Here is a 24474-nt window from a genome sequence, read left to right as displayed (position 1 = left end):
GCCAATCAGGTGTCCGGAGACTTCCACTCAGGAGAATATGTGAGGCTGGTCTACACTGATCGGATGAGGACATTGGCAGACAAGGCAAAGGTAGATAACTGCTAGGGGAAAACTGATTTGGATCAGCATACTTTCACTACATGAACACTTATTTTTCAACTTTTGAATATTCTTAAACAAGATTACACAAACTTCCTTCCCATTTCGTTCTCGGAAACTGAGTATGCTAATCTGAGATAGGCTTTTAGTGAGATAGGCTAAAAGCGGCATAAATGTAAACTCACTCACTCACTCACTCACTCTTTACAACTGAAAGTTTGGATGAGAACATGGAATCTTGGATTTTGGACACATGGTTGACCAGGAAATCCTGACAGAATCTGTCCTCTCACACCGTCATGGTTTGTTGGTGCCAGGCTTGATGTCGTGGCTTTAGGGAGATAATCCCATATCTGGATTTTCTCACAAAATCATTTGCTGTTTGTGATAAAGGTGTGAAATGATGTACAAACTTTGAACTATATCTGGCATTGAAGACGTTTCAAGTGGTTGAAGCATTCATAATATATCAGTAAGATGTGACAATCCTCTTGACTAGTTTCTTTCATAGTTGTTTGTCATCTATCATTGTATGGAGGAATTTCTATAACAGTCTAGCTAGGTAATAACATAATAACTTCAAGACAAATATTATTTCCTTTCACAAAGATAGGAATAGAGAGTGGACATTAAGTGTGGATGCAGTTTTCTGGAAGAGGGTGTGCACTTAAAATGAAAAAAAAAAGAATAAATGGGAAAAAATGTAGTTTGTTTTGCACGAATGAGTCAGTTTGTTGAAATTTTTGTAGGAAATGTGTCAATAAATGAGTTAGTTTATATACAGTCAAATACCGATGAGTCGAATGCCGGTGTCTCGAATATTATGCATAACTCGAAGTACCTGTCGGTCCCGACCATTCCCTGTTATAGTTGTCATCATTTGAATACCGGTTACACTAATTCGTCTCATAAATACACACGATGACTCGAGAAGAAAATCGGGTCCCATGAGATTCAAACAACAGCAATCTTGTATACATAAGCCGAAGTCAGTCAATGAGAAGTTGATTGGTGTAGCAAACTGATCCAATTAACAAACCAGCGCGGCTCACACCTTTCCGTGATGGGTGAGTTACAAAGGCAGATTAGTGATTTTACGGAAATCACTGTCTGTGCTAATCAGACTGTAACTGATAAGGTGCCCCTATTAGTGATAGGGAAATCATTAAATAAACAAATGCTTAGGCGGAGGAATTAGGACTGGATCATCTTTTTTCTACCCTCATAGACATACCTATGTCTCGAATACATCGATAAGTCGAATTTATTACTTGGTCCCCAGAGATTCGACTCATCGGGATTTGACTGTATTTATAACTCATGCTTTGGAAAAGGGGTTTGGGAGAACTTGCTGACCCATATCCCGCCTCTATCTGCATTTGGGAAATGTTTACAGAGCTACATGTGCAAGCTTACATACACACAGATATTTAAATAGTGCTCTGTGCTATGTAGGAGTGAGTGAGTGAGTTTAGTTTTACGTCACACTCAGCGATATTCCAGTTATATGGTAGTCTATAAATAATTGTGTCAGGACCAGACAATCCAGTGATCAACAGCATGAGCATCAATCTACACAATTGGGATACGATGACAAGTGTCAACCAAGTCAGTGAGTATGACCACCAGATCCCGTTAGTCGCCTCTTACAACAAGCATGGGTTAATGAAGATCAATACTAACCCAGATCTTCATGGGTAGCTATGTTGGATGTTGTCTTACAACATTGTGTGTAGCTTTAGATAACTTGTTTTTTTAAGTGTGAACATGACGACATGCATTGCTGTTCGACACCAGGTGTCCCAGGTGTACAGGACCCACTTCTCTCGCCTGAACATGAAGGGTGTGTATGCTGGTTCCCGCTACGTGGGTGTTGGTGTAGGACACGTCCAGATAGGCCATGCCTTCCTGACGAGGTCAGCATGTGACCCCAGGTCCAGCAGACAGGTGGCGCTACAGGTGTTGCACCATCACCTTGAGCCGCTAGAGTCCATCGCCAAGTGTGTCGAGATGAACTGGATGGCTATTCTGGTGAGTTCTCGCATATTCAGTCTTTTTGATAGGTTTAGTATTTTTCAGCCATTGTGATTTGATGCTTCTTTGTATTCTTTTCCATGCTGGCATTAGTACATATTGATACCTAACATTCTGTATAACACTGATATAGCTTGATAGTCCATGCTGGCATTAGTACATATTGATACCTAACATTCTGTATAACACTGATATAGCTTGATAGTCCATGCTGGCATTAGTACATATTGATACCTAACATTCTGTATAACACTGATATAGCTTGATAGTCCATGCTGGCATTAGTACATATTGATACCTAACATTCTGTATAACACTGATATAGCTTGATAGTCCATGCTGGCATTAGTACATATTGATACCTAACATTCTGTATAACACTGATATAGCTTGATAGTCCATGCTGGCATTAGTACATATTGATACCTAACATTCTGTATAACACTGATATAGCTTGATAGTCCATGCTGGCATTAGTACATATTGATACCTAACATTCTGTATAACACTGATATAGCTTGATAGTCCATGCTGGCATTAGTACATATTGATACCTAACATTCTGTATAACACGGATATAGCTTGATAGTCAATGCTGGCATTAGTACATATTGATACCTACCATTCTGTATAACACTGATATAGCTTGATAGTCAATGCTGGCATTAGTACATGTTGATACCTACCATTCTGTATAACACTGATATAGCTTGATAGTCCATGCTGGCATTAGTACATATTGATACCTACCATTCTGTATAACACAGATATAGCTTGATAGTCAATGCTGGCATTAGTACATATTGATACCTACCATTCTGTATAACACGGATATAGCTTGATAGTCCATGCTGGCATTAGTACATATTGATACCTACCATTCTGTATAACACAGATATAGCTTGATAGTCCATGCTGGCATTAGTACATATTGATACCTACCATTCTGTATAACACTGATATAGCTTGATAGTCAATGCTGGCATTAGTACATGTTGATACCTACCATTCTGTATAACACTGATATAGCTTGATAGTCAATGCTGGCATTAGTACATATTGATACCTACCATTCTGTATAACACTGATATAGCTTGATAGTCAATGCTGGCATTAGTACATGTTGATACCTACCATTCTGTATAACACTGATATAGCTTGATAGTCAATGCTGGCATTAGTACATGTTGATACCTACCATTCTGTATAACACTGATATAGCTTGATAGTCAATGCTGGCATTAGTACATATTGATACCTACCATTCTGTATAACACTGATATAGCTTGATAGTCCATGCTGGCATTAGTACATATTGATACCTACCATTCTGTATAACACGGATATAGCTTGATAGTCCATGCTGGCATTAGTACATATTGATACCTACCATTCTGTATAACACAGATATAGCTTGATAGTCAATGCTGGCATTAGTACATATTGATACCTACCATTCTGTATAACACAGATATAGCTTGATAGTCAATGCTGGCATTAGTACATATTGATACCTACCATTCTGTATAACACTGATATAGCTTGATAGTCCATGCTGGCATTAGTACATATTGATACCTACCATTCTGTATAACACGGATATAGCTTGATAGTCCATGCTGGCATTAGTACATATTGATACCTACCATTCTGTATAACACAGATATAGCTTGATAGTCAATGCTGGCATTAGTACATATTGATACCTACCATTCTGTATAACACAGATATAGCTTGATAGTCAATGCTGGCATTAGTACATATTGATACCTACCATTCTGTATAACACAGATATAGCTTGATAGTCAATGCTGGCATTAGTACATGTTGATACCTACCATTCTGCATAACACTGATATAGCTTGATAGTCAATGCTGGCATTAGTACATATTGATACCTACCATTCTGTATAACACAGATATAGCTTGATAGTCCATGCTGGCATTAGTACATATTGATACCTAACATTCTGTATAACACTGATATAGCTTGATAGTCCATGCTGGCATTAGTACATATTGATACCTAACATTCTGTATAACACTGTATAGCTTGATAGTCCATGCTGGCATTAGTACCTATTGATACCTAACATTCTGTATAACACTGATATAGCTTGATAGTCCATGCTGGCATTAGTACATATTGATACCTAACATTCTGTATAACACTGTATAGCTTGATAGTCCATGCTGGCATTAGTACATATTGATACCTACCATTCTGTATAACACTGATATAGCTTGATAGTCAATGCTGGCATTAGTACATATTGATACCTACCATTCTGTATAACACGGATATAGCTTGATAGTCCATGCTGGCATTAGTACCTATTGATACCTAACATTCTGTATAACACTGATATAGCTTGATAGTCCATGCTGGCATTAGTACATATTGATACCTAACATTCTGTATAACACTGATATAGCTTGATAGTCCATGCTGGCATTAGTACATATTGATACCTAACATTCTGTATAACACAGATATAGCTTGATAGTCAATGCTGGCATTAGTACATATTGATACCTAACATTCTGTATAACACTGATATAGCTTGATAGTCCATGCTGGCATTAGTACATATTGATACCTAACATTCTGTATAACACAGATATAGCTTGATAGTCAATGCTGGCATTAGTACATATTGATACCTAACATTCTGTATAACACAGATATAGCTTGATAGTCCATGCTGGCATTAGTACATATTGATACCTACCATTCTGTATAACACAGATATAGCTTGATAGTCAATGCTGGCATTAGTACATATTGATACCTACCATTCTGTATAACACTGTATAGCTTGATAGTCCATGCTGGCATTAGTACATGTTGATACCTACCATTCTGTATAACACTGATATAGCTTGATAGTCCATGCTGGCATTAGTACATATTGATACCTAACATTCTGTATAACACTGATATAGCTTGATAGTCCATGCTGGCATTAGTACATATTGATACCTAACATTCTGTATAACACTGATATAGCTTGATAGTCCATGCTGGCATTAGTACATATTGATACCTAACATTCTGTATAACACTGATATAAGCTTGATAGTCCATGCTGGCATTGGTACATATTGATGCCTAACATTCTGTATAACACTGATATAAGCTTGATGGTCCATGCTGGCATTGGTACATATTGATACCTAACATTCTTCTGTATAACCACGGATATAAGCTTGATGGTCAATGCTGGCATTAGTACATATTGATACCTACCATTCTGTATAACACTGATATAAGCTTGATAGTCAATGCTGGCATTGGTACATGTTGATACCTACCATTCTGTATAACACTGATATAAGCTTGATGGTCCATGCTGGCATTGGTACATATTGATACCTACCATTCTGTATAACACAGATATAGCTTGATAGTCAATGCTGGCATTAGTACATATTGATACCTACCATTCTGTATAACGGATATAGCTTGATAGTCCATGCTGGCATTAGTACATATTGATACCTACCATTCTGTATAACACTGATATAGCTTGATAGTCAATGCTGGCATTAGTACATGTTGATACCTACCATTCTGTATAACACTGATATGGCTTGATAGTCAATGCTGGCATTAATTTACATATTGATACCTACCATTCTGTATAACACTGATATGGCTTGATAGTCAATGCTGGCATTAGTACATGTTGATACCTACCATTCTGTATAAACTGATATGGCTTGATAGTCAATGCTGGCATTGGTACATGTTGATACCTACCATTCTGTATAACACTGATGTAGCTTGATAGTCAATGCTGGCATTGGTACATATTGATACCTACCATTCTGTATAACACTGATATGGCTTGATAGTCCATGCTGGCATTGGTACATATTGATACCTACCATTCTGTATAACACGGATATAGCTTGATAGTCCATGCTGGCATTAGTACATATTGATACCTACCATTCTGTATAACACAGATGTAGCTTGATAGTCAATGCTGGCATTAGTACATATTGATACCTACCATTCTGTATAACACAGATATAGCTTGATAGTCAATGCTGGCATTGGTACATATTGATACCTACCATTCTGTATAACACTGATATAGCTTGATGGTCCATGCTGGCATTGGTACATATTGATACCTACCATTCTGTATAACACGGATATAGCTTGATAGTCCATGCTGGCATTAGTACATATTGATACCTACCATTCTGTATAAACACAGATATAGCTTGATAGTCAATGCTGGCATTAGTACATATTGATACCTACCATTCTGTATAACACAGATATGGCTTGATAGTCAATGCTGGCATTAGTACATATTGATACCTACCATTCTGTATAACACAGATATGGCTTGATAGTCAATGCTGGCATTAGTACATGTTGATACCTACCATTCTGCATAACACTGATATAAGCGATAGTCAATGCTGGCATTAGTACATATTGATACCTACCATTCTGTATAACACAGATATAGCTTGATAGTCCATGCTGGCATTAGTACATATTGATACCTAACATTCTGTATAACACTGATATAGCTTGATAGTCCATGCTGGCATTAGTACATATTGATACCTAACATTCTGTATAACACTGTATAGCTTGATAGTCCATGCTGGCATTGGTACCTATTGATACCTAACATTCTGTATAACACTGATATAGCTTGATGGTCCATGCTGGCATTAGTACATATTGATACCTAACATTCTGTATAACTTGCTGTATGGCTTGATGGTCCATGCTGGCATTGGTACATATTGATACCTACCATTCTGTATAACACTGATATGAAGCTTGATGTAGTCAATGCTGGCATTAGTACATATTGATACCTACCATTCTGTATAACACGGATATAAGCTTGATAGTCCATGCTGGCATTAGTACCTATTGATACCTAACATTCTGTATAACACTGATATAGCTTGATAGTCCATGCTGGCATTGGTACATATTGATGCACCTAACATTCTGTATAACACTGATATAGCTTGATAGTCCATGCTGGCATTAGTACATATTGATGCCTAACATTCTGTATAACACAGATATAGCTTGATAGTCAATGCTGGCATTAGTACATATTGATACCTAACATTCTGTATAACACTGATATAGCTTGATAGTCCATGCTGGCATTAGTACATATTGATACCTAACATTCTGTATAACACAGATATAGCTTGATAGTCAATGCTGGCATTAGTACATATTGATACCTAACATTCTGTATAACACAGATATAGCTTGATAGTCAATGCTGGCATTAGTACATATTGATACCTAACATTCTGTATAACACAGATATAGCTTGATAGTCAATGCTGGCATTAGTACATATTGATACCTAACATTCTGTATAACACAGATATAGCTTGATAGTCCATGCTGGCATTAGTACATATTGATACCTACCATTCTGTATAACACAGATATAGCTTGATAGTCAATGCTGGCATTAGTACATATTGATACCTACCATTCTGTATAACACTGTATAGCTTGATAGTCCATGCTGGCATTAGTACATGTTGATACCTACCATTCTGTATAACACTGATATAGCTTGATAGTCAATGCTGGCATTAGTACATATTGATACCTAACATTCTGTATAACACAGATATAGCTTGATGGTCAATGCTGGCATTAGTACATATTGATACCTACCATTCTGTATAGCACAGATATAGCTTGATAGTCAATGCTGGCATTAGTACATATTGATACCACCATTCTGTATAACGGATATAAGCTTGATGGTCCATGCTGGCATTAGTACATGTTGATACCTACCATTCTGTATAACTGCGGATGTAAGCTTGATGGTCAATGCTGGCATTAGTACATATTGATACCTAACATTCTGTATAACACAGATATAGCTTGATAGTCAATGCTGGCATTAGTACATATTGATACCTACCATTCTGTATAACACTGATATAGCTTGATAGTCAATGCTGGCATTAGTACATATTGATACCTACCATTCTGTATAACACTGATATAGCTCGATAGTCAATGCTGGCATTAGTACGTATTGATACCTACCATTCTGTATAACCACGGATATAGCTTGATAGTCAATGCTGGCATTGGTACATATTGATACCTACCATTCTGTATAACACTGATATAGCTTGATAGTCCATGCTGGCATTAGTACATATTGATACCTACCATTCTGTATAACACTGATATAGCTCGATAGTCAATGCTGGCATTAGTACATATTGATACCTACCATTCTGTATAACACAGATATAGCTTCGATGGTCCATGCTGGCATTGGTACATATTGATACCTACCATTCTGTATAACACTGATATAGCTTTCGATAGTCAATGCTGGCATTAGTACATATTGATACCTACCATTCTGTATAACACTGATATAGCTTGATAGTCCATGCTGGCATTAGTACATATTGATACCTACCATTCTGTATAACACTGATATAGCTTGATAGTCCATGCTGGCATTAGTACATATTGATACCTACCATTCTGTATAACACTGATATGGCTTGATAGTCAATGCTGGCATTGGTACATATTGATACCTACCATTCTGTATAACACAGATATAGCTTGATAGTCAATGCTGGCATTAGTACATATTGATACCTACCATTCTGTATAACACAGATATAGCTTGATAGTCAATGCTGGCATTAGTACATATTGATACCTACCATTCTGTATAACACAGATATAGCTTGATAGTCCATGCTGGCATTAGTACATATTGATACCTACCATTCTGTATAACACTGATATAGCTTGATAGTCAATGCTGGCATTAGTACATATTGATACCTACCATTCTGTATAAACACTGATATGGCTTGATAGTCAATGCTGGCATTAGTACATATTGATACCTACCATTCTGTATAACACTGATATAGCTTGATAGTCCATGCTGGCATTAGTACATATTGATACCTACCATTCTGTATAACACTGATATAGCTTGATAGTCCATGCTGGCATTAGTACATATTGATACCTACCATTCTGTATAACACAGATATAGCTTGATAGTCAATGCTGGCATTAGTACATATTGATACCTACCATTCTGTATAACACTGATATAGCTTGATAGTCCATGCTGGCATTAGTACATATTGATACCTACCATTCTGTATAACACAGATATAGCTTGATAGTCAATGCTGGCATTAGTACATATTGATACCTACCATTCTGTATAACACTGATATAGCTTGATAGTCCATGCTGGCATTAGTACATATTGATACCTACCATTCTGTATAACACGGATATAGCTTGATAGTCCATGCTGGCATTAGTACATATTGATACCTAACATTCTGTAAAACACAGATATAGCTCGATAGTCAATGTCGGAGACCTGCTTCACTGCAGGCATTGCTCACGCATCCAGCTGTCATACAGAGAAATAACTCAAACAATGTTAAAGCAACGATAATAGCAAAAACCCAACTCACTCACTCACTGAACAAAGATGGCTACTTTGGTGTATATTACTGGTTACAAGTAGGAACAAGCAGTCATATTTGTTGGGGGTAACAAGTGGCCCAGTGGTGCAATATTTTACTATGTGGACTTTCACCCTTTAGACAAATCAGAACCAGTTCATTGTTTCAATACCAGGTTTATAGCAACTTAATACCAATCCTTAATATGTCAACACCCATATCTTGATGGGCTTCATAGCAAGAGATGTCATACCTAGCCCCATGTTCAACTCAATGTGTGTCTGTCTGTGTGTCAGGTTGGCCCCCAGTCATGTGGGAAGTCCAGCATGGTGCGTCTGCTGTCGGAGCTGACCGGCACCACTCTCCATGTCCTACCTATGAACAGTGCCATGGACACCACTGAACTACTAGGAGGATTTGAACAGGTAGGCCAACCTTTCTGGGTATCCAGTTTGTATCAAGATTTATGCCACTTTCATGCCATAATGTCCATATCAAGTTTTGAACTGTTCCTTCTCATTTACATCAAAGGATTTGTGGCCCATCAATGCTACATTTATTTTACATACAAAATATTGGAATTAAACAAAGGAAAAACTGTTCCCACTCTGATAAGTATCCCTTACATGGAGGGAAACCTGTGAGCACTCCCTGTAGATCCTCTTGACTTCTACATTCCATCTACCTGGGTAGGTCATTGATACAATGTGTCCAAGAGTCATGTAAGAGATACAGTATGTTACAAGTGCCTTCACCATGTTTATTATGTTGGGGTTAGTGGCCACAGTGGCCGGGTCTGCTGGGTGCTGCAGTTACTTGCAGTTGTGTCCCTTGGGCAGTTCTGGAAACATTCAGTTGTGGTTTCAAATCCAGTTCCTCCAATTATGGTTTTTGTCCCCCGCTGCAACACGGAACGGGGGATTATGTATTCAGCGGCGTGTGCGGCACTTTGACTACTTTTCAAACTTATTAAACGTGATATCTCATAAAACATTGCACCCAATGTTTTCAGTTATGTTGACAGCCTACATTGGGTGATTATGCAGACACCAGTCATTTCAGGCATCTTGTATGTGAACCAAAAATAAAAAGTAGTAAATATAGATATTCCATTCTTTAGCGACGGGGGACATTGCCATATCAGTGGCAAACACTTGTTATGTTTGGGACCACCATTACCATAATCTTGCTTCCATCTTTGCTCACACAGTATGATATTGTAACAAATAGAGGGCCATCTTTGATGACAGCCATGATATTCCTGCCCGGGTGTCATCAGTTCTAAGGGGCAACGGTGGCCCATGTCACCTGACACCTCACTCTGTCCATGTCCTGTGTTTACTTTTGTCACCTACCGATATGTTTACTCTTCACCCACCCATGTTTACTCTTCACCCACCCATATGTTTATTCTTCACACACCCATATCCTGTGTTGAATCTTCACCCACTTATATGTTTATTCTTCACACACCCATATCCTGTTTACTTTCACCCATCCATATCCTGTGTTTACCTGTCACCCACCCACGTCCTGTGTTTTCTGATGTCACCCACCCATGTCCTGTGTTTACTCATCCACCCACCCATGACCTGTGTTTACTCATCACCCACCCATGACCTGTGTTTACTCATCACCCACTCATGACCTGTGTTTACTCATCACCCACCCATTTCCTGTGTTTACTCATCACCCACCCATGACCTGTGTTTACTGTTGTCACCCACCCATGTCCTGTGTTTACTCATCACCCACCCATGTCCTGTGTTTACTGATGTCACCCATCCATGTCCTGTGTTTACTGATGTCACCCACCCACATCCTGTGTTTACTGTTGTCACCCACCCATGTCCTGTGTTTACTCATCACCCACCCATGACCTGTGTTTACTGATGTCACCCATCCATGTCCTGTGTTTACTCATCACCCACCCACGTCCTGTATTTACTGTTGTCACCCACCCATGTCCTGTGTTTACTCATCAGCCACCCATGTCCTGTGTTTACTCGTCACCCACCCATGACCTGTGTTTACTCATCACCCACCCATGACCTGTGTTTACTGATGTCACCCATCCATGTCCTGTGTTTACTCATCACCCACCCATGTCCTGTGTTTACTCATCATCCACCCATGTCCTGTGTTTACTCATCACCCACCCATGTCCTGTGTTTACCGATGTCACCCACCCATATCCTGTGTTTACTCATCACCCACCCATGACCTGTGTTTACTCATCACCCACCCATGACCCCTGTTTACTCTTCACCCACCCATTACCTGTGTTTACTCATCACCAACCCATATCCTGTGTTTGCCGATGTCACCCACCCATGTCCTGTGTTTACTCGTCACCCACCCATGACCTGTGTTTACTCATCACCCACCCATGACCTGTGTTTACTGATGTCACCCATCCATATCCTGTGTTTACTGATGTCACCCATCCATATCCTGTGTTTACCTGTCACCCACCCATGTCCTGTGTTTACTGATGTCACCCATCCATATCCTGTGTTTACTCATCACCCACCGATGACCTGTGTTTACTAATGTTACCAATCCATATCGTGTGTTTACCTGTCACCCACCCATGTCCTGTGTTTACTGATGTCACCCATCTATGCCTTGTGTTTACTCATGACCCATCCATGTCCTGTGTTTAATCATCACCCACCCATGACCTGTGTTTACTCATCACCCGACCATGACCTCTGTTTACTCATCATCCACCCATGACCTGTGTTTACTTATGTCAACCATCCATATCCTGTGTTTACTCATCACCCACCCATGACCTGTGTTTACTGATGTTACCAATTTATATCGTGTGTTTACCTGTCACCCACCCATGTCCTGTGTTTACTCGTGACCCATCCATGTCCTGTGTTTACTCATCACCCACCCATGACCTGTGTTTACTCATCACCCACCCATGTCCTGTGTTTACTCATCACCCACCCATGACATGTGTTTACTCATCACCCACCCATGACATGAGTTTACTCATCATCCACCCATGTCCTGTGTTTACTGATGTCACCCATCCATGTCCGTGTTTACTTATCTCCCACCCATGAGGTTTTTTACTCTTCACCGATCCATATCCTGTGTTTACTTTTCACCCACCCATGACATGTGTTTACTCATCACCCATCCATATCCTGTGTTTACTCATAACCCACCCCTGTCCTGTGTTTACTGATGTCACCCATCCATCTCCTGTGTTAACTCATCACCCACCCATATCCTGTGTTTACTGATGTCACCCATCCATCTCCTGTTTACTAATCACCCACCCATGTCCTGTGTTTACTCATCATCCACCCATGTCCTGTGTTTACTCATCACCCACCCATGTCCTGTTTACTCATCACCCATCCATGACCTTTGTTTACTCATCACCCACCCATGTCCTGTGTTTACTCATCACCCACCCATGTCCTGTGTTTACCGATGTCACCCATCCATATCCTGTGTTTACTCATCACCCACCCATGACCTGTGTTTACTCATCACCCATCCATGTCCTGTGTTTATTCATCACCCACCCATGACCTGTGTTTACTCATCACCCACCCATGACGTGTGTTTACCGATGTCACCCACCCATATCCTGTGTTTACTCATCACCCACCCATGACCTGTGTTTACTCATCACCCACCCATGACCTGTGTTTACTCTTCACCCACCCATGACCTGTGTTTACTCATCACCCACCCATGACCTGTGTTTACTCATCACCCATCCATGTCATGTGTTTACCGATGTCACCCACCCATATCCTGTGTTAACTCATCACCCATCCATATCCTGTGTTTACTCATCACCCACCCATGACCTGTGTTAACTAATGTTACCAATCCGTATCGTGTGTTTACCTGTCACCCACCCATGTCCTGTGTTTACTCTTCACCCACCCATTACCTGTGTTTACTGATGTCACCCATCTATGCCCTGTGTTTACTCTTCACCCACCCATTACCTGTGTTTACTCATAACCAACCCATGTCCTGCGTTTACTGATGTCACCCACCCATGACCTGTGTTTACTCTTCACCCATCCATGTCGTGTTTACTCTTCACCCACCCATGTCCTGTGTTTACTGATGTCACCCACCCATGACCTGTGTTTACTCATCACCCACCCATGACCTGTGTTTATTCTTCACCCACCCATGTCCTGTGTTTACTGATGTCACCCACCCACGTCCTGTGTTTTCTCTTCACCCATCTAGTCCTGTGTTTACTGATGTCAGCCACCCATGTCCTGTGTTTACTCATCAGCCACCCATGTCCTGTGTTTACTCATCAGCCACCTATGTCCTGTGTTTACTCATCAGCCACCCATGACATGTGTTTACTCATCACCCACCCATGACATGTGTTTACTCATCACCCACCCATGTCCTGTGTTTACTCATCACCCACCCATGACATGTGTTTACTCATCATCCACCCATGTCCTGTGTTTACTGATGTCACCCATCCATGTCCGTGTTTACTTATCTCCCACCCATGAGTTGTTTTACTCATCACCCATCCATGTCCTGTGTTTACTCATCACCCACCCATGAGTTTTTTTTACTCATCACCCATCCATATCCTGTGTTTACTTTTCACCCACCCATGACATGTGTTTACTCATCACCCACCCCTGTCCTGTGTTTACTGATGTCACCCATCCATCTCCTGTGTTTACTCATCACTATCCATGTCCTGTGTTTACTCATCACCCATCCATGACCTGTGTTTATTCACGACCCATCCATGTCCTGTGTTTACTCATCACCCATCCATGTCCTGTGTTTACTCATCACCCATCCATGTCCTGTGTTTACTCATCACCCATCCATGTCCTGTGTTTACTCATCACCCATCCATGTCCTGTGTTTTACTCATCACCCACTCATAGTCTTAAGCTTGTGGTTTATGTGTTCGCTCACCACAGTGAAGCCTTTGGTTTGATTCTTACATATGTACTGTATGTGAAGCTTGATGTCTCCACGGGACTTTCTTACAGAATGTGGTTACAACACCTTACCAACAGAAATAAGTTATCACAGAGACTGGATGAATATATAATACTTTAAACTTTATTCATATGATCTACCACACTTGCTGATCAGCCGACTATGGCCGCCATGTTGCTCAATATCCAGAACAGGCTGCTCACACCTAATACCTTGTAAAGGTTCAGATAGGGTGTATGGTTTCTGACAGACATTAGAACATTGTTGCCAGGTTGATGTTAATGTTCCTGTCACAAGAGGACACATGGGAGTCCAGTACTGCGTCACGGTGTGTGCTACTGTCTGTGTGTTAACTGTCTTTCAGTTTAATGCCACTGAAATATCCAAGAAATAGTACTGGGTTTGAAAGTCAGCTTTGGCTTCTTGTGAGTTAACTGGTACTACAGCCAGGATGTTCTGTCTGTGACAAGATTGGGATGTTTTCCTTCATATAAGTCTTTCTATGTACCGGAACAACTGGTCCAGCTGATGGTTTTACCTCCTTCCATTTGTTGTTGAAGACAGTGAAACTGTAGGGCCCCAGCAGCATCCGTCACCTTTCTGCTTTTGTTTGTTTGTTTGTTTCAGCAATATTCCAACACGCCTGTAAGTCCAGGCGGAACAATCAAGTGATGGATGCTGTGTTGATATTACTTTGTCTACAATTGTGATGAGAGTTTCAAGTGTCTGAAAATAGTTTGTTAAACTTCACTCATCTTCTGCAAAGTTTGCATCTTGTAAATGATTAATTCCAGTGTTATATGTCGTACTTTTACGACATGTTACCATTGCAAACATCGTGATATGTGGCAGAAGTAAGCACTCTATTGTCGAAGCAAGTCGCAAGTACATTCGCTCGTGTGCATTAATCTTTCTACTAAATAATCAACCATTACTGAACGCCAGTGCCGACTGGTGTCACTTCATGCTGGCATAGTGTTCGCTAGCAGGTCACCTGTTTTGTTTTTTTCATTTTCTGCATCTGGAGACCAGTTGAGAAGAATTAATAGATGAACTGACACTACTCAAACTTGTGTCATATTTTCCGCCTCACACAATTACAATCAACAGATTTATCACATCTAACCACCCTAGTCTCACCATTTGTATCGACTGATTCCTTGATATGTATTGATGGTCCCCATGACTTCCAGGTTTCACTGTTTGTGTGTTTCATGGGAAGGAATGTTTATAACAATTCACTGATTCCAACAGCTCCTCTCACCACATCAGTATATCAGTGTGGATCCCTCGTAGTTTAAAGTAAGCGGTTGCTCGGACGATGCAAACCTCTCATTGTCACTTCCGTCAGGATCGTCGTTCATGGCGCCACCTCGAAGTGGCTGATGGGATGGGGTAGACTCAAAGTTCTCATTCATGAATCCTGTGTCGTAAGCTTTGTACTTCTGATGTAGTTTGTGTCGGAGTGCTTCTTTAGATCGGGACGTCTTCATGGGCAACGAGTTGCTGTACACCTCTCTCGTGAGAGTCTGACGTTGAAAAAGGTCGTACAGTATCATGCCGCAGAAGACAGGTGTCGTGAGTGGATGAGTCCAAGCGAAGATGGTGAGGTATCGGTACACGTGGGCAGGCTGGGCGTAGTGAATGTCAAACAGTGTGAGGAGGAACAGAGGATACCAGAACAAAGTGTACGACCCCACCATCATCACCATAATGATCACACGACGCATGTAGATCTTCAAGTTCTTTAAAGCTTTCTTTTTGGCGATGTCATCAAATTCTATGTGATGTTCATCGTCTGAGGAATCGGTTGCATTCATTTCCATGGAAATCGTTTGATGGATCAGTGTCCATCTGTGACATTTAGACTGAGAATGTAACTTGCGATAAAATTGCACGAAACTGATGACAGACACCATCAAGGCTCCCGACACCAACAGCACCCACAGAACATGGATCACATAGTTGCTTGGTTTGCCGTAGAGGAAGACACAGCTGCCGATGTCGTTGTTGTACTCAGTGGTGCCAGGGATGAACACGACACCAAGGTGGAGGAGGATGGTGGTGAACCAGATCATGAAGAGCCCGAAGACGATACAGCAGTAGTCTCCCCTTGTTTGACGTTTGCCCTCCTGCAGCTGGTACTCTTCGTTGATGAGGATGGCGAGAAGGTTGTAGGCAGTAAGCGTCATCAGGAAGATGTACGAGGCCCCCAGAGTGTTACAGTACTGCACATGTGTGTTCATTAGTAAACTGTAGCCAAATGGAATACACATCAGCGACTTGATAATGTCCAGCAAGCAGTGATGACAGAGGAAAGCAGAAGAGGACTTTCGGAAACTACGGATTACAAAGATGGCTGCTATTGTTACCAGGTTGCCAAGGCCACCTATGACTGCCACCATAATCAAGATGGCTCCCTCTGTACGTTCGACTGGGGTCGGTGGCAGCCATGTGTAGTTCTCCACCGACACAGGCCCATCGTCATGGGTGGCGATGATGTACTCTTGTATCATTATGAGGAGGGTGATGAACTGCTGTCCTCGAGTCAGTCTGTGCAGATGTTATAATTGGATGTGCATACTTCTTGTAGAGTCACAGGATTGGATAGTTTTTAAGTTGATCTCAATTCAGTTATTTGATCCTGAGCATTGATTCATGGAGCTTATAACCATTCTTTTTTGTCAAGATACTATTTTCCATCATCTTTGTTCATCAATAGCAGGCGTTTCACCATGTTGTGAAAACTGTCAAATCAAGGATGCTTGGCTTCAAGTACCACCTGCAAAAAATCAATAAAGTCTTTTAGGAATATGAAATTATAACATTTTTCAAAGTACTTTCAAAAAACATTTTCTCAAATATTCACTTTTTTTAGCAAACTTTCTTAAAATGTGTATGTTTTTTGCTATGAAGTGAGTGTTGACATTTTACCATCTCCAGCAACTGTTGGTTTGCTTTCTGTTAGTAGACGAGGTATATCTGAATGGGAACATGGTCAGAGCAGCTCTTGTATAAATAAAGTGTTTTTGAGTGTGTTTTATAGTTAAGTTAGTTACAGTCTGATAGCTCTATTTCCCAGGCACGTGATACAGAGTGATGCTTTCCAGTCAGTTTTTCCCAAGCGTTTGCAGCGAGCTGATCGACAGGTCTAAGTGAAACTAATTCATATCAGTGTGTGATCAAAACTCATGATTCCGTGATTTAGCTGTGAAATTCTGGCAAATTAATAATCTGTCCATTTGTCAATACCGCCATGTGAGATTGATGTCTCTCTGCACAGTCCACGAGCAAGCATCTCAGGCTTCACAAATGTGCACGGCAAATTACAAACGTAATAAGGTTTCTCTTCATCGCTATACGCTCCTTTACGATTCACTCGCAACATGCCGTGTACCTCAGATAATTAATTTTTCTCTTGGAAGTGATTGTAGAAAAAACGTGAGGACTGTTTTATCTTATAAACCTTAAATCAATGTTTGAGTCGAGTGGGCTCTGCTGGGCTCAACTTGTGGCTCTGGCCGATTATGGCCCGTCTGGGCCATCACTCTCAATAGCCGACTTGGCTCGCTACAGGGGCAGCCTCTCACAATAATGTCTTTTTGATGGGATATAACTTTCTAAATACACACTTTTACATCTCACTAACTTAGAAATATTTCACTTGTTTCATATTTTGTCAAATAAACTAGACATTTTTCATCTCAGGAATGTTGGTTGTTGATCAAAAAGAAGCAGAGCTGTGTTTGTTTTATGGGATAACTTCCTGAAAATGAAAGATTAGACAGAAAACATAAATAAGACTGGATCAAAAATAGAATTGTTTCAAGATCCTGAAACAAAGGAGAAATAAATTTGGTTAACGAAATAGCTGGTAGAAATGATTGAAATCTATTAGGTCATGTTATGGTATAATGATAGTTTTGGCCACATTCAACTGAGATTTCTTCAATCATGTTATAAAGTATTGATTTTGTAGACTTTTTCATTCATCTTTATTGCGAAAGCAGGGAAAATGGATGCTTATAGGATACTATCGACCTGACGAATATTTAGACAAACTACATTGACATGCATCTCCTTTTCTATAAACAGAATGAAATATTTTGGGCAAACTTTTGAATATTTGAATTGTCCAACTGTGTAAGACTGTGTACTTTTTTACTATACTTCAGAGCTCTAAATCTAATTTTTGTTGGAGCAGTGCTGAAAAGATGAAGCATGTCTATGTCGTAGTGACCCTCAGTTAATAACTGATATACGAAGACCAGAATGGAGTGCCCCTTACTGCAGTAATGAACTAGATAAGTGCAGCACAAACAATGTTAGTGTTTCCTCTTATTTCATATTGTGTGATCAGGAACAGTTAGGGCCACAACAAGGATGAGTGTATCGGACCATCATGTATATATATTCATATATCGGTGCAGTAGGCATCATGAGAATCCCTGAATGAGCCAAGTGTTCCTTGTGTTCCTAGGGTGATGGTATTTGACCCTATCTGGCCAGGTTATAGATGGCAGTTTACAACCAGACATTAACTGTGTGAGTCTTCCTATCTGGTGAGCTCAGCTGAAGTCGACATGGCTGACAATAAAACGGCAGCACCAGAACATCAGCCAATGCTTCACAGCCTTTATGCCTTACTTTTATGTATTGTTGTGCAACATTTCAAAATGTACGCGACTTTCAAGTGTGGAGTCCTTTTACTTTTATGTCCTCCTTTGTTGAAGATGTGAAGGTTGTATGGGGCAGACGGAGATTGAAATAATCCTGTCTGTGAGAGATGTCACATGGGTTGTCTGCTGTCTCTAGATCTGCTAGGGACACTGGGAGGTACAGAAATCCTAAAGAGCCTACTTGGCGATGGCTATTAACAGTTTCAAAAGGCAAGCAGGATGAGTAATGCCCATTGATTGACTGTATCTCACAAAAGACAAACAGTCACCATCTTTCTGAGGACATTTGAAGCTGGCCATCTTCGGCCATATTGAAATGATCAATAAATTGTAAATTGTTAAGGGTTTTTTTAGTACCAAGGGTGATAATTTGATATTAATTTGATGCAAGTCACTGACCCAGCGTCTATTTAAGGCCTGCCTCAGTTAGAGATCCATGTCTATTCTGTCTACTCTTGCGGCTCCGTACCTCACTAAATCCTAAATTCAACAGCAATGCAAAGGGTACATTTCAGGAAAATGTAATTAAGTTTAAGTTATTAATCATTACGTGCTGTAAGTGAATGTAACAGGGATAGTTCATTTCATCAAATGATCGATTCAACCTCATTTGATGACTTAGCATCTAACAGACATAACAGAGGCCCAGGTTCTTCTTTTTGGGGCCTTGTATGACCAGCATCAGGCTGGTGGGCACTGGAGGCTCTGTATCTTCATATAAGAAAGATTGAAATTCTAGCCACCTCCAGACAGTATTCTTGACGGTCTTCATTAATCTTGGTGTTCACTTTCATGATGATGTGGAAAATACAGAACAATTCATTGATAGTTGTCAATATTTCATGTAAGTTCGATAAGTGGCATTGTTTAGGTAATACTATGTAGTTGGGTGAATAGCACTGGGCCACTGCAAAGCGCAGTTCATTTTGACGTTGATTTTAAGCTTATATGGATCCATTGTGTGATTGGCCTGGGCTGCATGGCTGGTAGATTTCCTCCGGAAGACAAAGTGTGACAGATGACATCTTAATGCATTCCGTGTCTATACTTCTTGTGATTGAACTTCCCTCTCATGATGACTTCCAGTAAGCCCCGGACTTACAACTTTAATATGGATGTGGAGATTATCAGATAACATTCTGTTATCCTTACCACTTACTTTACAAATTTAACCTACTTTCAATTCTGTGGTCTTGTATTTTATTTTGAAGTTAAAGGTTTATAGTAACTAAAGGTTTGATCTCAGTTCAATCATTAAATCCCTCCTGCTGATGATGTCTCATGTTGAACGTAGCCAGTATCTTCGTAACATATTAATTCCTTGCTTTTAAAGCATTAATGTCTCTTTGTTTGAGGAACAAACCTTGTGTGTTTAAGCTTGTGATGAAAGTGTCGCTGTCTTTTAAGTGTGAAGTTTAATGGATCATGTCCTTTTGAAGCGCTCCTTATTTTGCCTGAGACTCATCGTTTCAGATCAACACCTGATATTGTGGTAGATTCATGATGATTAAAGCCAAAAACTGTCAACCTTCTTCCTCACAAAAACACTAAATACACAACAAGCCTTTGAAACAAAGTATAGAGTAAGCTCCACATCTTGTCAAATCTAGAGAAAATGAGCTCTTTAGCACAGAGACGTCACTCTTCCATGGGAAGTAGTTTTTATCAATATTGGATCTCTCCGATTGATGTGTTCTTACTTGTCTCCACAATAGCGGTATCTGGCCAAGGATGAAATGTCAGTGGCTACACTGCAGTGCTAGACAGGATTGTGGCTCCTCTGTCGCTTAGTATCATCTAGTGGAACCGATCAGTCTCCTGCAGACAATCAGTCAGTTTGTATTGTGTGGAGATATTTGGCTCTTTAAGGAGATACACTGATTTTTATTTTAGGGTTCTCGTTCCATTAGTTCTGTTACTTGATGGTAGCAGGATTGCCTTGCCAAGAGAGGCCGTGTGGATAAATCATCACAGCTGCTTCGAGGCTTTTGAAGATAAAATGGAATAAAGGACAAATATTTCAGCTAATTTCCTTGTAACTGGTCTCAAACTACTTTTTACTGTTTTTCAATTTCCTATTTTATAGGTTTTGTTAATATTATTTAAAATGGATGATACAAAAATGTTTGGTTTATTTGTAAAGAAAGAATATTTTCATTTTCAAGCCAGGAGATGAAAGATATCAAGATGGAATGATTCTGCCTTCAGGGAATAGTTGTGTTAAAAATGGGGATTCTCTGAAATACCAAATTTAATCTGAAAACTTAATCTTAATTTTACAGAAGTTCTGCAATGAATGTGTGATGACCAAATGATGAGGATGACTTCTAACATCGTCTATGAGTAGTTGTCATGTTGATTGTGAGGAGTTCTATATTACTGAAAAGACTTTAAGGGACACAGATTCTTTCATATTACCTACTATGGTTAATCTGTCAGGACCCACGAAGACCCGAGTTAGAATTGGTCTGCAGTAACCCATGCTTGTCGTAAGAGGCGACTAACGGGATCGGGTGGTCAGGCTCGCTGACTTGGTTGACATACGTTATCATATCCCTATTACACAGATCGATGCTCATGATGTTGATCACTGGATTGTAGGGTCCAGACACGATTATTTTTCAAACTGCTGCCATATAGCTGTAATATTGCTGAGTGCGATGGAAATAATTAAACTCACTCACTCACTAATCTGTCAGGGCATCAAACATTAACTGTAGAAATATGAAATACTAAGTATTCCCTAGCTTCTTTTGAGTGGTATATAACCATGTAACCGAATGTACCATGGCAAGTGAGGTATGTCTTTGATACGTCTCTGGTTTCCAACATTGAAGTGGTACCAGAACTCCGCTATCCAATACAACATTGTGACTGCCAATAATTGATTCCTCAGCTCAGAAGGCTTGACTGATAGATTATAGGAGGATTATATCGACAGAGTCACAAAGAGGTTGAATAAGTCTTTTGGTAATACAGGTTAAATTTGACAGATATCCTCCAGAGCAAACATGGGAGAGTAATGATGGTGTGATGGTAGCGCTGATAGAGAGAGTGTGTGATGAGCGCGGACAGAGAATTAATCAGGCCCCCGCACTATCAAACACATCTCTGACAAACTCAAATTAAGTTTGTTAAATGCACGCCAAAATGCAGGGATCGGGGAGATCAATTTATCCGAAAAACAACTAATGTGTTGTGTTTAAGTGGGAGGCAAGTTGGCTCAGTGGAGGTAGTGTTGGTGTTATGTAACTCCATAGCCCTGGTTCAGATCCAACTCTCATTCTATCATTTTGGAAAATCAGGGTCTCTGTCATAACTTACACAACAGAGGCCCACATGGTCTATTCAGAACTGTAGCAAACAAATCTCAAATGGTACCAGAGACAGAAAGCAATGAATGGTAACAAATTGAGTAATATATAATCATATGTCCTGAAGGGTCGTTTGACTGTGCCAACCCAAGGCTGCTGTCATAAGTCTTTTCAACATTTTCAACTCCTCCTGAAGGGATTGGCAGGAATTGTCTGTTTCTTAAACTAGGGGTTCAAGTTTTTCAAGGCATCAAATTGAATTTTCAGTGAACCCCCAGTAAGTATCTTTTAAAGAATGAATAAATCAGAAAAATATAAATTCAATAAATTTGTTTTCCAAAACTTAAAATGCCAGAAGCCTGAAACATCGTGCATAACAGGGTCACCATATGTTGTTCCCAGTTCAAGTTATCTTCATCACAGATCAGGTATGGCTGTCATCAGACATTGAAAATACTTGGTCATTGTGAATCATCAATCATTAACATCATCTCCTCAGAAACCACAGTACCAATGTCAGTGAAACTTTGCAAGCTTGTTTTAATCAATGATGACACCTAAAAACCATTCATGGATTCATATTGGATTTTCAATATGGCCTCCATGGCCATATTGAAATAGCTATATCTGACCCTTTCTTGGTCTGTTTTGCTGAAGTTTATGTCATGTGTAGTAAGTAGTGGGTCTCAACATATAAGTTTATTATAGAATTAAAGTGTTGTTCATTAACATTGCATCAGTTTATACAGTAATACATCAAGCATTGTGGAAGTTTGGTTCCTTGTGCCATACTTGTTTATACCTTCATTCTTACTATTTATACAGGAAATATTATAACAGCATTCTTTACAGTATCTTTCATTGAGATGCCATGTCTGTTGACAGCTTGAACAGCTGACTACTACGGCTGAGCTCCTGTGCCAGAGTGCTGTATTGTGTGAATTAAAATTTAGATTGATCAAATCCTTTTGATATACTGGTATGTTTTCATCCAATGCCATTTCTTTTGTTAGGCGGATATATTTCGCTATGTGGAAGAAGTCGGAACTGAGGTCAAGAGGTTTGTGAAACATATACAGAGGAGCTGTTGTGTCAACAGGCGACCCTGACCTCTACTACAGTACAAGCGTTGGATGTCCGTGAATGGTCCATCTCGTAACTTAATCATCACAAGGTAATAATAAACATATTGTTTTGACTTCTAGATACAAGTTATATTCATTTATCAATGGAAGCATTTCTGCTCCACTTGTGGTCATGTATGATTCAATGATGATGATGATGATATGATAACTTTATTATGATCATATTATGTTATTAGCCAAACTGATATTGCTTGTGTGAAATCAAATGAGATATCGTTTTGACAGTAAGATTTTATTACACAATGCCTAGAGGGTCATCCAGTTACATGACTTACTTATGCTATGATGTCATTGACTTGGTGACATCACAATACTATGACATGGCTGCTCTACAGAAGTCTAATGGCAGTACCATGTTCAGCGATGTACATTTTTCATTGAAAACTAATGAAAAGTGATTTTTGATGATAAATAGAATCTCACCCCCAGCAAGCCTCTGATATTTGTAACTTTGTCAACTTGTGATATATTTGATATAAAAAAACACTCAGGTGAGATTCTCTGTTCATCTGGGCAATGGTCAGTGCTTGATTATCCTGCTATCCAGAGAGAATGAATGAATGAGTGAGTGAGTTAGTGATTCACTTTTGACTGTGTCAGCCGGTTTGCCGCTATAGCTGTACTAACTGACTGACTGACTGAGTTTAGTTTTACGCCGCTTTTAGTAATATTCCAGCAATATCACGGCGGGGGACACCAGAAATGGGCTTCACACATTGTACCCATGTGGGGAAGCTG

The 24474-nt window shown here is 39.9% G+C and overlaps 2 protein-coding genes across 2 annotated transcripts; one reads left to right on the top strand and one right to left on the bottom strand.

Annotated features, from left to right (window-relative positions):
• Nucleotides 1–5: 5 nt before the first annotated feature.
• Nucleotides 6–23700, top strand: LOC124288268 (midasin-like). The gene is made up of 4 exons (XM_046724780.1): nt 6–90; nt 1897–2130; nt 9921–10049; nt 23605–23700. Exons 1-4 carry the CDS (start codon nt 64–66, stop codon nt 23698–23700), a joined length of 486 nt encoding a protein of 161 aa, XP_046580736.1. The 5' UTR covers nt 6–63.
• Nucleotides 14745–17375, bottom strand: LOC124288300. The gene has a single exon (XM_046724817.1). It carries the CDS (start codon nt 17112–17114, stop codon nt 15867–15869), a length of 1248 nt encoding a protein of 415 aa, XP_046580773.1. The 5' UTR covers nt 17115–17375; the 3' UTR covers nt 14745–15866.
• Nucleotides 23701–24474: the final 774 nt, after the last annotated feature.

Source organism: Haliotis rubra, unplaced genomic scaffold, assembly GCF_003918875.1.
Source record: "Haliotis rubra isolate DU_JTF1 unplaced genomic scaffold, ASM391887v1 Scf414, whole genome shotgun sequence".
NCBI classification, from domain to species: domain Eukaryota; kingdom Metazoa; phylum Mollusca; class Gastropoda; order Lepetellida; family Haliotidae; genus Haliotis; species Haliotis rubra.
Note: the sequence above shows the minus strand (reverse complement) of the source record. Positions and strands in the feature narration are given on the sequence as shown.